The 16,822-nt window shown below is 50.4% G+C and overlaps 5 protein-coding genes across 5 annotated transcripts; 2 read left to right on the top strand and 3 right to left on the bottom strand.

The window, feature by feature from the left end:
- Window positions 1-25: 25 nt before the first annotated feature.
- On the bottom strand, window positions 26-3,628 carry HO133_004808 (uncharacterized protein; the record flags this gene model as incomplete). The annotated part of the gene is made up of 2 exons (XM_037295721.1): window positions 26-2,845; window positions 3,329-3,628. The coding sequence occupies 2 exons, from the start codon at window positions 3,626-3,628 to the stop codon at window positions 26-28; spliced, it is 3,120 nt and encodes a 1,039-aa protein (XP_037157722.1).
- Window positions 3,629-3,967: 339 nt separating this feature from the next.
- On the bottom strand, window positions 3,968-7,473 carry HO133_004807 (uncharacterized protein; the record flags this gene model as incomplete). The annotated part of the gene is made up of 5 exons (XM_037295720.1): window positions 3,968-4,881; window positions 5,129-5,204; window positions 5,240-5,441; window positions 5,488-5,508; window positions 7,136-7,473. The coding sequence occupies 5 exons, from the start codon at window positions 7,471-7,473 to the stop codon at window positions 3,968-3,970; spliced, it is 1,551 nt and encodes a 516-aa protein (XP_037157721.1).
- A 1,974-nt stretch (window positions 7,474-9,447) lies between these two features.
- On the top strand, window positions 9,448-9,957 carry HO133_004806 (uncharacterized protein; the record flags this gene model as incomplete). The annotated part of the gene is made up of 2 exons (XM_037295719.1): window positions 9,448-9,536; window positions 9,597-9,957. The coding sequence occupies 2 exons, from the start codon at window positions 9,448-9,450 to the stop codon at window positions 9,955-9,957; spliced, it is 450 nt and encodes a 149-aa protein (XP_037157720.1).
- Window positions 9,958-10,961: 1,004 nt separating this feature from the next.
- Window positions 10,962-11,447, top strand: HO133_004805 (uncharacterized protein; the record flags this gene model as incomplete). Its single annotated transcript, XM_037295718.1, has 1 exon — window positions 10,962-11,447. One exon carries the CDS (start codon window positions 10,962-10,964, stop codon window positions 11,445-11,447), a length of 486 nt encoding a protein of 161 aa, XP_037157719.1.
- Window positions 11,448-12,259: 812 nt separating this feature from the next.
- Window positions 12,260-14,187, bottom strand: HO133_004804 (uncharacterized protein; the record flags this gene model as incomplete). Its single annotated transcript, XM_037295717.1, has 4 exons — window positions 12,260-12,517; window positions 12,682-12,788; window positions 12,868-13,718; window positions 14,099-14,187. 4 exons carry the CDS (start codon window positions 14,185-14,187, stop codon window positions 12,260-12,262), a joined length of 1,305 nt encoding a protein of 434 aa, XP_037157718.1.
- Between the last annotated feature and the right edge of the window lie 2,635 nt (window positions 14,188-16,822).

The raw sequence follows: 16,822 nt of genomic DNA, 5'->3' as shown, positions 1-16,822 counted from the left end.
AATGGATCGTCTCACAGAGTCCCAATCATCTCCTTCTCCTCTTCGTCCTCTTCTCCCCCTCATCAACCTCTACACTACCCACTACCTCCTCCCCTGCCAGCTCATCCGCCTCCTCATCTCCAGCCTCATCTCCGCCGCCCCGCAGCTTTCCAACGGTTCCCTTCCCATCGTCTTCAGCCGCCCTCTCTGCACTCCTCCAAGCACTCACACTCCTCTCAACCGTCTCAAACATTTCCCTCGTATCCTTCACAACACTCACGTCTTGCTTTCCCTTTATAACTTCTTCTGTTTCCTCTCGGTCTTCATCAAACGTAGCACCGAGTTCCGACGTACGCTGTCTAGTCCGGAAAGCAGGACCAAAGCCGCGTTTGGTTGGTAGATCAGGATTAAACATGATTGCATTTGCAAACATACGCATCAATTCCTTCTCCAGCTGCGCGGAGTTGACGATGCCTTTTGGTGGCATCACATCCGGGGACTCAGGTATCCAGACGCTAGACGAACCTTCTTGAGCAAGATCCTCAATGGCGGCGTTGGCTGCTTTGCTGCCGTTGCTTATAGCCTTTTTGATGGAATTTAAATCTTGAGGTCGGTAAATGAGGTCTTTGTAGCCTGGCGCCTCACGCTCAGTAAGGGGTTTGGCGAAGACATTAGCGACTTTGTGGTGAATGACATCGTTCATGACAGTCTGCGAGATACGGGCGAAGTTGCGGCTGGCGAGGACTTGGCCCGGTTTCGAGAATGAGTCAGGTGTAGGGGAAGGAGGTGGTAAAATGGCTGCCTCTTCACGTTTTCGCTTCGAGCTCGGCTTGCCGGTTTCGTTCACCTTTTCGAGACCACGAATAGTACCGCGGCGCTGTCTTGTGGATTTACGAGCTTCGTCGGCGGTTTGAGAGGCTACGGAGGCGTCATCATCATGGCCTGAAGCGACAGATGGTTCGGGTTTGATTTTGCGGGTTGACGTGGGCTGACTGTCCATTCCAAGTTCGTCGGCTTGAGAGACAATGGACTGACTTCGAGTACGAGCTCGAGTAGAGTCTGCAACTGTCGAGGATGCTACACTGCCTGCTCGGCCTCCACGACCTCTTCTTCCTGCACCCCGAGTGGGTTTGGCTCGTACCCGCTCGCTAGGCGAGTCGGTTGCAGCTTGCAGCTCCTTCTGGCTTTGAGCGCCCCGCGTTCGAGTCTGCGCAGCATCCGGTGAAGGCGATGGCTCTTTGTCACTGATTGGACTTATCTCTCTGGAAGAAGGTGCAACAGGTGATCCGACAGGTCGCACGGAACCAGGGGTATCGACATCTTTCCATTTTGTGGAAGATGTAGAGGTAACAATAGGCGTCGGTCTGGGCGGCCGCTGCCTACCGGATGCATTTGACAATGGCGTATGCTGATCAGCGAAACGAGATACATGATTACGAGGGTGAGGTGTCTGAATTGGTGTTGGTTGGTAGTATCCAGGACTTTGATTGTAATTAGGATGCTGTGGGTACTGTCCCACTGGAGGTTGGTAAGGTTGCGTGTTGCCGTAAGGTGACCCGTGCACAGCACTCGCAGCGTGACCTTGGTAAGGTAAACCTCCGTGTGGAAGATTATATGCAGGCAGGGGCCCTTGCCCGTAGGGTGGGTATGGCGGATGATAGGGTGCCTGGTTCTGATAGTACGGATAGTCAGTTGGCATGTAACCCCTCGGCGCGGGAAGCTGGTTAGGGTGCTGTTGTGGACCTGGGTGCTGAAGAGGCCGAGGGGATGGCATAGGAGGATTTGCTCGGTACTGTTGACCAGCCATATCTGCGAGAGCATCCAGAGGTCCAGTGGGTGATCCAGAAGAGCGGAGCATTCCCGGTGGTGGCGGTAGAACTCTACCGCCTATGAGGGGCGAGGCTGAGGAGCGCTCTGGTCCGGGAAATGGGGTTTGATTTAAGCGTGGACTTGGTGAAGGTGCGACGCCATTTGGTGGTTGATTCTGAGGGGGCAGTCTGCGGTTCATGTCCGAATTTGGTGAGCCTGATAGGTTCCCAAGGTTGAAGCTCTGTGGAGGCGGCAGAAACGGTGGTGGGTTCTTGTAGTCATTTGGCATCTTCTGACCACCTCCTGATGGAGCTACCTGCGGAGGATGTGGAATGCCATTGAGGCCATGCGGAGGTGCTTCATACGGATGCTCTGATGCGCCTGTCTGGGCCTCCGCGACCAGGCCGTTCCGTAGCTCATGTGCAGATGTCGGTCTTGATGTAGTTCCTCGTTGTGACTTGTCCACTTCATCATCGTGTCGTAGCAGTGTCTGTATGGACGATACCCCTCTCGAGTCCCGTCTTGAATTAAGATCTTGATCCTGAGTTCGTCCATCCGAGTCCCCTCGTTCTATCTCTTGAACTTCCTTTTGAAGCGACCTGTACTTCCGCTCTTCATCCTCAATTGACTTGATAGCATGATCTCGGTACCTGAAGTACAAACGGTTGACTATTTGAGGCAGTAGGTGGTTGTACTGCAGAGCCTCGTCGACAGTCTCCAAGGGCGGACTTGACAGCTTCCGCTTCCGCGGATTGGGTTGCTCATTCTTCTGAAAGACCTGATCACGCCCTTTAGCTTCGCTTTTTGCCTCCTCTTTCAGCAGGCGAAGGTATAGATCTTTCAAGGCGTCCGGCTCAAGACGGTTGAGCTCGAAGGAATCGCTTTCTCGAAGAAGCTCGTTGTTCTTCAGGGTGTCGGAGATCTTGCCGAAGGAGGGCGGATTGGCAGTGAATGGATGTAGTGTCTGGAAGAGCAGTAAGGTCTCGAGAGGAGTGTGAACACCGGGTGCCATCATCTTCCATTCTTCGTGGACGGAGCTGTCGCGCAAGCTGATTCGCTAGAGGGGTTTCGACACTCGATCAAGGCACCCAAGAACCCGATCAGTCGGGCTTCGGTCTGCCTTATATAGGTAAACTCCACTCCTCCTATGATGCACCAAAATCCTTCAAACCTCAAACTCTAGTGACGGTATTCTTGGTCGCGCGCCCGTTAAATTGACCTTTCCTGGAGAATTTATGCTTAGTCATAACAAAGCCTTGGCATTTCGAGAAACCGCTTTTGGACGCGTCCGACTATAATGTAGAAGGGCCGTACGGAGAGAGAGGGAATCAACCTGAGACATTCTTGGATCTGCTAGAATAACTACTACCCTAGATAACTGCGAGAGGTGAACGTTGTGTTGATATAGCTCTGGTTCTGACACTACTTTGTTTTGACACTACTTTGTCTGAAATACCGGACTGCCACCATGCTCCAACAGATTGACACAAGCTGACAGCTACATATGCCGTACACAATAGTCATAATGGTTCTATCCCACGCCGTCCAGGGTTTCAGCTGGCTCGCCGATGCTGCGTGAGTAGGCTCTGGAAGCACAAGTCGTTTTCTTTGTAAACGCTATCAGCGAAAGCGCAACCCATATCAAGGCAATCGTCCATCTTTCATATCCCCATTCTTTTGCTTCAAGCAGCGCTTGCTGTCCCGCCCTGCTCGGCCCTTTCGCCTCCGATGGGGTAGAAGCGGTTCTCCAGCCGTAATCGGCTTCTTTCAACCTTCCTTCAACTCGCAGTCTTCGCTCTTTGCGACGTGAGCACCACCGCATAAAGCGCATTTCAGGCATGCTTTATTGGCAGAGGGATCATGGGTGCAAGCTGTCGAAAGATGCATCCGAGCGCACGCGTGGCAGCCAGACGCTGAAGAGCAATCTTTGAAAATATGACCATACGCTCGGCAGTTGCGACATTGTGTGATACTAGGATGTGGTCCCTGCCTTCTGCAAAGACGGCGCTCATGACTCCAGAGAACTTCCGGGTTCGATGGCCTCATTAGCCTGCTGGGCAGTGGAAAATGTGATCGTGACTGATGTATACTCGATTGGCTTGAGACCGATAACCTTCTTGTTCAGCAAATCCCTTCGATATTCGCTGGAGTTTTGAGAGACTTGAGAACAGATTTATTGTCATTCACCAGCGTTTGGATTGCCGTGGACTTCTCGAAGCCCCCCAAAATGTTCATGGTACCGATTTGGACGTGTTTCACAGTGACTTTGTAGCTTCTCAACTGAGTAGTCAATACAAAGGACTCGAAGGCTCGAGGCCAGTCTTTCATGCCATCCATCAAATCTGTGTCTGGTGAACACTCCGAGCAAATCGAAAGGGTAACGCTCCTGTTCTTCACAACTTGGGCTCAGTGGAAGAATCGCTTGCGGGCAGTATTCTTTGAGTGCAAACAGAACAAAACCAAACACATCCTCCTTGTGAACGCCTTTTAGGTGACAGATCACGTCCTCATCGATGAGCTTGAGTATGTGCAATTTGGTAAGCAGGTGATTGTCTCGCTCTTCCGTTTCAAGGTTTTGCTGTCTCAAATCTGCTGAGACCTGCGATATCGTAGAAGCCATACTGGCAATAACAGTTGGAGCCGATGGACCGGGCGCCCTAAGCTGAGCGTCCTCTACGAGCCCGCGACTTTGCTGCCTAGCCGTGTCTTTGGAACGCAAGGAGTCTAGATCCTTAGGCACAGGTGTGTGAAGCCTGTATTTTCTCGAGAACCTCTTCAGATCCTCCAAACTGATACATCTGTCATACATAGAACGCTTGCGTCTCTCATCTGCTGTTCTCATTGTCTCGATATCATAGGAAACTTCTGACAGGCCAAGGATCTCGGTCTTATCCGCGGTAATAGCCGCCAGTGCTTTTGAACCGTCGAGAAGATGTGGTGGATCATCAGCAACTGCATTGCCTGCAGAGAGGCTATTTGCTGGCTCAACAGAATTCGCCCTGTCTATCGTGACTTCTACCTTGTTATCCTTTTCATCTGGATCATTTTCAATAGCAAAATGGGCCTTGTAGCCAGAGGCACCATCTGAAGGTGCTGTTGAGCATCGTGAATCTGACCAAGGCTGGTGTGCCTGGCAAAGACAGCACTTTCCGGTCTCTTGCGGCCCTTCTTCAAAAGAGATTGATCCAACAGCCCTGAGACAACAAGTTGTCGAATAAGCTCTTCCTCGCCGGCGAGGGTAGAGCAGACGCAACATTTGTCAACCGTATCCACACTCTGTCCTTCCGACTGCCTCAAGGCATTGTGAGGATCTTCTTAGAAGTCATAGGAGCCAACGGACTGCGCTGATCCAGATACTGGTGGGCTTGGCTGTGACGTGCCCTCATAGTCAAAGGGATGTCCTGATTCATGACACTCTGGAGTAATTTTGACTTCGACTCTGGAGGCCAACTTGGAATTCAGCTCCGGAAAATGACTGATAGAGGGCGTCAAAAATTGGTCGTGGGACTCCTAGAGATAGCGAGGATGACAATTCTCTGGTCAGATTCTGAGCAAGACTCTTCACTTCAAGCTCTCTGTTCGTGTTGCCTGGTAGAGTCTCCATCGTCCGGGAGACACCCTCTGTGACACGTTGGGAGATATTGTTCATCGTCCTGCAAACAGTCAGTTGGACCACTCTCCTGATGTTGCTGCACTCACAGCATAATTGCAGCGAACTCCCTCATAAGGGTAGCGGAATGTCGCCTTGAGTTTTCCGGGCAGGTGTGAGCCAGAGGCAACCTCACAAACATGGCCGCGGATTCCATCTTGGCAAACGAATGCGAAAAGGTGATGAAGACAGGAGCCCACGTATGCTCTGCTCATGCAGTATGACACGTCAGATGGTTGCAAATACTGTGGACAAGTTCCCGACTGGTGATCATGGAGTAGTTGAGGTTGTAGAGTACTTTATTTAATATTCATCATCAAGCGCTTGGCGCGCACTAGTGCAGAATGCCGTTGATGCTTTGTACCGCGAGTACACTAGACATTCTACAGTGAAATTGGTCCTCACAAAGAGCACTCCAGGAGAGCATAGGTTCATGATATTAATCTTGTTTGCTCCCTTCGAGTGTAATACTATGCAATAGGACAATCTCCCCGCCGAGCATCAGGCCGAAGAGCCAATGCGATGATTAGAAACCCGAGCAGGTAGAGATTTGCGTTTTACGAATCCGATTGCAGTCTCATAATGAGCCCTCTATCTCGGCGAGGCTGATTTGACGTCGCCATTGGCCCAGGCAGAAGGAATTCATGTGACCACGGATTACCCGCTGCAGAGACGACTGGTTGAGCTGGGACGGGAAGTTGTCCAGCTCGACTATTCGCTTTGGAATTTGCCAATGACAACATCTTCGCTCGAGGTCCTAGCCGAAGATGCAACGTAAAAGGCCCATGATCAGGGATATTAAGCATGAGCAACTGTGCGGTGGCAACGACTGATAGGCGCAGAAGTCCCGGTTTGGGGGACGATATATTGCAATTGCGCAATCTCCAGATCACCTGCTTTACGCAGACGCTACCCTCGTGCAGCCACCCGAAGGGCTAGGATTGTGATGTAGATGTTTACACGTCAGTCGCATAGTCTCCCTGGATTGCGGATATGATTTCAATGCTGAACAAGGTATGTGCTCAGGCACGCTTTCCGGCTGGCGTGGAAATCATGTAGAGTACGTTGAGATGCAAATTTGGAGCCCAAGCAAATGCCTCGAAGTCATAGGGCTGGACGTTGGGGGGAAATTTAAGGTTGCGGTTGCGGTTCACCGGTGCCCCCAATTCAGTTTGGGACTTCCAGGGCTGCCGCTTTTAGCGAGCGAGCTGGTGTCGTTGGCGTACCTCTAGATGTTCTCAAATATAGATGATCGAAGCAAATCATGAAAGTTGCGACGGAGGTTCACTTTTGGTTTGCATTGAATGTATCATAGTGACTAACTTGAGTAGGTTCCATCATAGCCCCTTCATAAGGAAGTAGGAATTGAAAGCAAATGAGTGTGGTGCACGGATATCGTGCTGCGAAACAAAATTACAATATTCGAGTCGAAAGCAAATGAGTGTGATGCACCGAAAGGGTGCCGCCAAAAAAGACACAACATCCAGAACAGTGTCCTCAACAACGGCCACCTTGTCATCAATGGACCCGCCTTGCATCCTGGAACCCATCAGACGAGCTCACCAGCTACTATGTTGCGTCTGGCGTTCCGATCTCTTCTAGCAATTGAACCCACAGTCCATATCGCGATTACCATCTTGGAACCCTCCCACACTGCACTGCCCTTTAGGATGACTACTCCACGCCTGCCCGCTGTACATAAACATCACAGGCTGCTGATCGTTGGCTCCAACTTCCACCTCGAACACATACGGAAGCTGGCTGTCAATGTCCTGGTAGCTGCCACCCGGGGCGCTGAGTCCCGTCACCGCGCCCACTTGGTCTTGCAGCGCGTCGTAGAGGGTCACGTCTAGGATGTACTCGGAGTTGCCGGCCTCATTTTTTTGGTATTGCGTTACGTGCACGCCGCACCAGCCGCTTTGGTAGCGCTTTCCGAGAGGTGAGGAGATGGCGGCGGGTTGGGGAGGAGAGGGATGGGCAAGAGCGCCGAGGGAGAAGGCAGCGGTGGATAGAAGGGCGACAACTGTGCAGCGCATTTTGGGCGATGGTAGGAGGGTGTGGGTTCGATGATAGATGTGTATTATGGAAGAGACCGATTTATGAGCGTAAGAGAAGAGGACTGCGGGTGAAGAAGCTGGTGCTTGGAAATGGAGTGTTTGCTTGGATTTGTTCGGATTTTGTCTTGACTGTGGTGTTGATGATGGGTTGAACAATGGGGAAGTGAGGCCTCTCTTATACTTGTCGGAGCTTTGAGATATGCAGGATCCTCTCGAGCACTGTCCACACCATCAACCCTGCGATGTGATCAGGTCCACCCGGCATGCACCTGGGCCTCAAACGTTTCGTAATCTCTGCCTCCTGCAACCCTACCTAATCAATCGTCCAAGTTACATATCCCTCACCGTTGCATCGTTGAATGACACGGCTGGGTTCGTTGCCGTCCGTATCCTGCACGAACCTCGGATAAGGATCGCAGAAGCTACTTGATTTGGATAGCGATGTTGATGAAACCAAACTCGAGCAAGTTTGTTGCGGCGCTGTAAGCCAGCAATTTGTCATTAACAACGGAAGAATACAAAGGAACGGTACTCAAGAAGTCAGCTACTCCACCTACAAGTGCAAGATTGTGGTACCTGCAGGCTTAGATCGTCGATCCGCATAACGATTGAAACTCCCATGACGAGGCTTCCCACAGCAGCCCCTGCATAAAAGGAGGTGGCAATTCCATCATTTGTGAATCAAGAGGAAGTATGTCATTGCACGAATCCTATACATCTGAAACATATGCTAGTCGGTACATCGAACGAGACAGAGATATCGTACAGCTGTGTAGGTGATTCTATGGCCGTTGCACCGCACATATGGCTCTACTTAAACCGTTAACGCGGGCTTCGGCCGAAATTTTCAGCTGTACAGATAGGAGAGCGGACGGAAATGGGACCCGTTGATGCCACTTATATACAGTAGATACAGAGTGGGTATACGTGTATGTATGAGGCTGGTATTCGTGCCACTCAAAAACAATAGATGCGAAGTGTGGATGTGTAAGTATGGCGTTGGCATTTGTGGATATGTCTTGGATGGAGGGTTGAGGCTGAGATTGGTCTGGTCGGAATAACATGAATTTGGATGGTCATGTAATGCGATCTCTCTTTGCCGTGTGCCTCAGATTTCAGCCAATGAAGGTGCCAAATCGGAGTGCGTAAGCTGCAAGTGCATGGCAATGCTGGAGATGCTGCTTATGCAATATGCGTGTTGCTTTCAGTCGGGTCAAGCCAAAATAACATCAGGGTCAAGCAATATCAAAAACGCACAAGCTGAACCGCCGCTTTGCATCTCATATAACTTTCAGCTCTGAGTGCTGTACCTTCCGAGAACTTTGGCTGCCTGCACGAGCACGGATATTGAGCCCAACGAAAGTGCCATCCAAACGTGTCGTCTTCGGGCACGGCGTTAATCTATCCGAGACTTGGCGTACTTGTAGGACTCTCAGCTCACCCGCTAAAGGGGTCGCGTCTGTACGAGTTCCGCATGATTGGATTGGGGGTTCACTATTATTCCTGTCCTGGGACGCAATCACGTCGAATTGTTCAGACTACGAGTAGCGTACTCTCACCCACGTTACGCGAGTATAAAGCGGCGGCACCCTAGACCTGATAGGGGGAGATATCGGGGTACATTACATACATGTGTCTTGGCAAGCCACCCCTCACATCCTGGGAGCGATGATGGCTAATCATCTCAACGGTTTCAGCGGTTACCTATTGACGACCTCTACATATCTGTAAATCCAGCAGCCCCTAAGTGGTGTACTTGGTATCCCTTCGCTGCGCATTCTTTCCCTTTTGAGCTTCTCTTTCTGCGAGCTCAGCATTTTTGGGAAGCTCACCCGCAATAAAACGAACAAGAGCATCATGGCCAACGACGAAGGAGAGTGGAAGCCCAGTGGGCGGCCAACATCGTATGACTGCTAGGCCATTGCTCTGGGCCCCTTGCTAAGAGCTGCCAGCATGATTGCAAGGGACTTCTCCGCTGATCTCAACGATGCATTCGCGATGGACAGCAACCTCGATGGCTTAGTCCAGTCAGTCCAGCTGAAGTAAGCCCCCTATCCTAGCATATGGTTCACGTCTTTCAAAGGTTTGCTGACACTAGTTAGAAAAGAAGCAGTGGATTCACAGACCCAAGAACTCCAAGCCCTCGAAGCACGCCTACGAGACACCGAGGATCGTCTGAAAGAGCGGCAGTCCAGGGATCCATCTCTGGCAGGCAGAAATAATGGCACCAATTCCATCAACAGACGTCAACCTCTTAATAATACATTCAGTGGTCAAGAGAATGATCGGCTGGAATCCTCTACTACAAGCCCACAGGCTCGGCAGGCCCCAACGTCCCAATCAGTGTCAGCGAGTACCATGTCACACTGGAGGCCGACGCAAAGTACTGCTTCCGGGACAGGTGGTGAAAATGCGCCCTTTGTTCGCCCGAGTGGGCAGGAGAATAGCCGTCACGTGCAGTAGGTCGGGACACCTCTTATAGAAGTGTACCGTAAAAAAGCCGCGGAATATTTGCTTTTTCCAGAGATTTTGCTTTTCTTTACAGCTAGTCATCCTAGTGAATGGGCAAAAAGCCGGTTGCTCATGTTGAAAGCTTCGGGAAGCTGCATTTGACCGGGCCTACTACCCTCTTACTTGCAGGTGATAGGGCTCGGGATGCTCCAAGGCATGGTTTACGAGGGCTTGAGGCTTCGATTCACAGCCTCCAGCGGAGTCCGCCCCGTAAGAACGGCCTGCGATTGAGTGACACTTTTCGTTCTCTCCTCATTGACAGCAACAAATAGATTGTCAATAAGTCTCAATGGTAATTACGGGTAGGCCTGCTAGGCATCGAGTCCTTCAAGCGTCCACTTCCTTTCTCTTACCACCACAAACTTCCTCCACCTCGGACCGAAGCAGCTTTTTCACGACGATACATGGGCCATGAAGTCTAGTGTCTTAGCAATATGTTGGCTTCATGCCTATGTATGATATTTCAGATGCGCCAGAGCTGAAAATCAGTATCTTTGTTTCTGAACACTCACTATTGCTCTACTACAAACTTCTCCCTCTTTATCACACATCATATCAATCCTTCCAAGCTTCTTCTTTTCTCTGCAATATCTTCACTTACCTTCAAACTTATCAGCATTTGCAATCATAAAACCATTACTCGCGACTCAACAGCATAGACCACCTTCGACTGGTTCGAAGCAGCGTTTTTCCCTAGATTTCATTGCATAAGATACCAGCTCTTCAGCTCTAATTTCTAGGACGAGCTTCTACAAGTGATCTAGCATCACATAGACCAGGAAGTATGCTCCGTTTGCCCAAATAGCAGGAGCTCGTACCGTCTTGAGAGCGATGACACTGACAATCCTTGAGGTCCTGCACCCTACCCAGGATCCCATTAATCATCAATTGCAGCCTCATTTCGGCATCCTTACAGCATATTACCTTACATTTTCAGGATCAGGAAACCAGCAGTCATGCCTCTTCACCGCCAAACTCACTCTGCTTCCTCCCTCTCCGATACCAACTCAAGCGGCTCCACCCCATCTCGCTCCAGCTCCTCCGAACGCTCAAGCCACCCAACCGTTCAACAACCACCCCGCACTCACCACCACCACCTCTCCGTCTCCGCACCCCCAAGCTTCGCCAACCGCACGCAGTCCGATGGGCTCACATCCGAATCCTCTTCCCCAAGCTCCTCCACGCTCGTCTCCTCCGACGAAAAAGCGCCCTCCAACCCTTCCTTCGCCACAAAGACAGCAGCAGCCACCCTCTCTCCCGAGACGAAAAAGATGGCGAAGAACCGCTCATCCGCCCGCCAACACGACCAGCTCAAGGGAGAAAGAAGCTGTCTCGACCTCGACTGGAGTTACCGCAACGTCTACGCTTCGGCATCGAGCCACGGACGACGCAAGGCGATCGGTGGCGGGAGTGGGTCCGTGGGAACGTGCGCGCTGATGTGAGGGAGGGAGGGAGGAAGGCGGAACCGAGACTCGCGTCACCGCCTTTTTTTTTTGGAGATTTTGCCGTCGTGATGGCACCGTGGTGCTTTCTTTCTTTCTTTCTTTCTTTCTTTCTTTCTTCCCGGCACCAAGATACCCCCTTCTACAACACACATCCTTCACCAGTGGCCGGCCACCGGACGGATGGATCCACGCTCATTTCAAAACTTCCTTCATACCGTCCCTTCCGCATCTCGGCTCCACGCCTAGCGCACGCCTGATCGTTCGGCCGCGCACCCAACATCGATCTTGCTCTTTCTTTCCGTCCGGGGCGCAACGCATATGCATCTACGACGACGCAGCACTGCACTCCCTGTCCGGACTCGATAGGTATCTTACTGGTATTTATGATCTATGACGCATCATCACTTTGACAGGAGCGGTCGGTGGGTTTCGGTACCGTTTGGGACGCATCGCTCTCTGGATGCTAGGACGGCAGTGGGGGCGATTTCACCTTTCAACGTACGTGGTGGTCTGGTAGGCCGTCTTCTTGAAAGGGGTCCGTGATGGCGTGAGTGGTTGTTTGGCTAGTGGACATCTTAGGGGGAAGGCGGTCACTCTGGAGCGGATATGGCATGGTGTTTGGCTTCGATAGTCATTCTAGCAGGTTTAATTTCAGTGCCGGCACGAAGTCCATTTTCCACAATATCGGTCTCAACTTTTTCCATTTAAATTCCGGCTATTTCCATAGTCAAGACTCTTACAAACAATTCCACTGCCAACCTCTCTACCTCATCCCTTCCCCTCCCCTCCATTACTACCGCCACCTCGCCCTAACTAACCTCCTCAACAGCCCTCCCACCTCCAAACACCTTTCCAACCGGCCCACTCAACCACTCCCCTGGCACACCCACCCTGCACCCATCGCGATTACTAATCCATCTCACAAAGACCGGATTAGCAGGCGCGATTTCCTCCTCAGGTGGAGACGCAGAGTCGTCTCCACGATCTTGAGCCGTGATTTCCGCTGCGGAGATTTTGCCACGGCGTTTGGGAGCTTGCTTTTTGAGGAGGCGGTTTATTGTGTCCATCTGTTGGGTACGTTAGCGTGGATAATAGGACGGATAGTGAGAGGCCGAGAGGAATGCATATGGGATTCGGAGGGAAAGTGCGGAAGAGAGAAAAAGGGAGGTTGGGTAATGGCGGGAGTGATTGTGGTGATGGGGCTTAGATCCGTGAGGGAGACGAGACGTACCTTTTCCTCTTCATTGCGCTTCTCGCTCAGGTTCTTGCGTCGTCGGGCCATCTCAGCGCGGCGCATGGCATGCTCTTCCGCGGTGAGATGCTTTTTTGTTTGAGGTTCTGCACCAACTTTGATCAGCTCCCAAGGTATCTCCGCTCCCAGGAAAGAGACGACAAAAGCGTCGGAAACGATGCATACCCATAGGTAACTGAAGAAAATCGCTTCCCACCACCTGATTCAATCTGCCCTGCTGCCTCTTCGTCATCTTGCTAACATCAGGCGTACTGCCACGACTACCAGCATCACTTCTACCCTCATCTTCTTGTTCCATGTCTACATCGTCATCTCCCTCGGCATCCTCTTCTCCTTCGGCGTCTTCTTCGTCGTCATTTTCGGAAAGTTCAGAAAGCTCTTCGTCATCGTCCTCCATCTCCATTTCCTTAGCTTCTACGCTTTTAACTTTGGCATCTTGAGCCGGTGTGACGGTTAGAGTCGGTTTTGCTGCTGGCTTTGCTGGTGTTTTCGCTGCTGGGCCGTTGACTTTGAGAATAGATGGCGGTGCAGGTAGCGGTTGGCCGTCGTCGGCGTCTTCGTCCATGTCGATGTCGCCATCAGCATCTGCGTCTTCGTCTGCACTCTCCTCTTCAGCTTCTCCTTCCGCATCTTCTTCCTCGTCCTCTTCTCCTTCACCTTCTCCATCCTGCTCCTCGTCCTCTTGTTCAATTTGCTCATCGTCACTGGCTTCTACTTCCTCATCCTCGTCATCTTCATCATCGTCGCTCTCACTCTCCACCACGTAGCTCTTCTTCGCACGACTAGATCGGGGACCGCTAAGTATCTCCGCTCCGGTCAATTGATCTCCAGGATTAGGACTCCGTGAGCTAGTACTGCTCGACATAGCCTCTCTTAATTTACTTGATGGCATCTTGACCGTAAGGCGTAGAGCCTTTCTAGACTCATCGGGTGAACTGGATTCATCGCGAGTGACTTTGACCGTTGAACCAGAGGCACCACGTCGTGGGCGCGTGGATGCTGGCGGTGCAGGAGGACTAGGATGAGATGTCAGAGTGTTGCGAGAGCGGAGGGTGCGTCGCTCGGGCATGGTGGGAGAGGATTGTTGGGGAAACTTCGAGTAATTAGGGAAGAAGAGACATGGTGTTGTAGAAGAAGGAACGCAGTGTCAAAGCGAGCAAGGATGGATGGTGATGATGATGATAATGATGGGCGCGCCTTCCGCCTTCCGCGGTGCAGTTCAAACGCGGTCTTGTTCATGCACTCTGCCGAGACATGTCTGTAACTCGAATACGGAAGCGCTACAGGGCCGAAATGCAGTGTGACGTGTTCAAATGAAGTAAAATGTAGAAGGAGATGTCCCGCCAAAAGCAAAGGTGTATATTTAAAGCGGATAGATGTGGATGATAGGACATACGTGGTGTTAGAATGTCCATCGCCGTCGATTGTTCCATCTTGGCGGTAACTCATACTCCTCTGGCGCTTATTAGGCGGCCTCTCTGCCATCCCAACAGATCCTGCTGACAGCGCAGTTCAGCCGGTTGGCCTTCCAGTAAAGAATGCACGATAGCGGGTAGCGCCCCCTTCCGCTGCAACGTCAGGCTTGAGGCACGCTTGCTTTCCGTCAAATCTGCAGCTTTAGCGTTCAAGTACCTACTTTACCTTACTTGCATAAATACAGAGCGTTCCAGTAGAGCTATCTAAAGACTCCTGCATAAATAGGTTGATGCATCTTCAAATTCCCCCACACTTCCTTGGATACCGTAATCGGTAATCGGGGCTTGACCAAGACGCTAGATTCATTTCAGCTAGCCCCACATCTGACAGGTTCGGGCCGTTTTACATTTAATGCGACGCGGTGACACCAGAGAGCATCTTATCCAAGTAGAATCTCTTACTATCAATATCACTATATATTGCTAAACGCCATACAATTCAATGCAATGCGGCCCTGGGCATGCTCTCGTCAAAACGCTGTACCTAGGACTGTTCCGAAAGTGCCGGCGGTGAAGATGCTTCGCCGGAGGTGTCACATGCATTAGGCTGCTTCCAGGTCGTTCGGTTCATAACAGCATTGGAGCATTTCTTCGAAAGGCACGTGATTTGCAGCAGCGTTACTAGGATCCTGTAGCTCTGCATTTCCGGGAGCAGGCAAGCCTGTTCTCAAAGACTCCAGCTTGTCGCGAAGCGTGTAAGATGTGGATTCTCACAAAGCGCCTCAATCATTGTTCAACAGGCGCACGATGACACTATCTTTGAGTCTCGGCATTTCATCGGCCATTGTCGCGTGATACTTAAATAGCTTTGATAAAGTCCTGCCTCTCCTGACCAGTTGTATTGCCGAAGAGCCTCAATTGCCACGGTGTGTGAAGATAATACCACCCTTTTCTCTTCTTTTAACCGTAGTCTTCGTCGTCTCTTGACCCGATGACTTCGGGTAAGTCCAAGTAGTATTGTGATCCGTAGTCAAAGGACTTTGGGGGCATTTCCTGAGGACATGGCGCTGAAAGGTCTATTTCAAGAGAATTTGCTCTTGTCGAGCCGAGAGAGGTGCGAGAACTTGACAGCTTTCTATCATCCGAGGTGAATGTTGAAGGGTTTCTAATCTTCCTATGCCAATACCTTGATTCTTGTTCTTAGTCCCCAGAGTCTCCAAAACCCGTTCCAGCCATTGCCTCGAATGGAACTTCCAAGGGATTGCATTGTAGTAGATTGGCGCTGCCTCGAGATGATCCTATCAACAAGTGAAGACGATAGGCAGTGTAGGTGTTCCCTCCGGAGCGCGTTGACTCTCTTGAACATATTCTGAGAGTATCTGATGCTCTCTCCACTTCGCAGCGGCTCTTGGGCGACATTCCGCCAACGAGTCGTCGAATTTCATGCCTCTGCTGGTGGTTGCGGTCGACGACGAACGCAAGCTTGTAGACCTCAATACATAACCAGGGGGGTAATGGAAGGAAGCCGTAGAAGTTACGGCCGAAGCTAGAAGAAGAGGAATCAGCGTGGTTGTATGAAGGGTAAGGGTGTCTGGACTTGACAAGCTGTTGTTGCTGCTACCCCCCGAAGGACGCGGGTCTGTCTCTCTCATTTCTGAGTACACTGTAACCACTCGAGATCATAGTCAAGAGCGTCACTGGCGGGCCGTAGGTATTCCATCGAGCTAACTGCTTTGTTGTTTGATGAGGGTCAAAGGCATCTAAGAAGCTCTGTCCAATCACATCTTGGCAGTACAAGGCGTGACAAATGTACCCCCCAATCACTCGGAACTCACACGAGCATGGCCGCTTCGTCCTTAGAGTATAGAAGAGACAGGCGTTCGGGTTTCTATAGATGAATGGCGAATTGTTGAATTGACTAATGCGCCCTGAGCCACGGCTCACGAGAGCGCAAAAGTTAACACTACCCCTATATTCTTAATCATTGGGAAACAAAGAAGTTCCCGCAAGCACCCCCCTCTCGAAAATCGAAAAATGAATCTTCTGGAATAACTTCACAACGATAAATTATAATTTTCTAAAAACTTTATAACTATAAGAAGATATAATAAAGATCAAAATCTTAAAATTTTGAATTATTCTTATTATCTGCTATATAGTAAGATAAAAATCTATTAAATTCTTAAGATTTTTAAATAAGTCTTGGCGATTATTGAATAGCCGAGGTAACTTTTCAACGTAAAGCGTATATTTTTAATTTATATTATATCTTATGTTAGAGAAATTAAAATATTTTAAAATTCTTAAAATCAATTATTTAGTATTATGAGAAAAGATCATAAAAATTATAGATTATAAAGAGTGGTGGTTGTAAAGATATTCAAGAAATTTCAATTTTTGGTTTTCGAGGGGGGGGTGCTTGCGGGAACTTTTTGTTTCCTACCTTAGGCTCGGAGATACAAGGTTACCTGTACCGGGTACCTTAGCCCTGCCGCTTTAGCGAGTGACCGCGTAACACCTCGACCCCACTCAATTCTCCAAAGTAGATTGTTTCAACTCCCTAACATACTTTACATGGAAGAAGGTGTAACTTACGCAATTCATTCAAACGATTACCAGTAGCCGTTAGGTAGCCGCTATCGGGGATAGATACGTAGGGAAGCTAGTAGAAATTATTGGGAGCGACGCATGCCACAAGATGCAAG

The sequence above is a fragment of the Letharia lupina genome, assembly GCF_014066315.1.
Source record: "Letharia lupina isolate WasteWater1 chromosome Unknown contig_2, whole genome shotgun sequence".
Classification (NCBI taxonomy): domain Eukaryota; kingdom Fungi; phylum Ascomycota; class Lecanoromycetes; order Lecanorales; family Parmeliaceae; genus Letharia; species Letharia lupina.
This window is presented reverse-complemented; position numbering and strand designations above follow the sequence as displayed.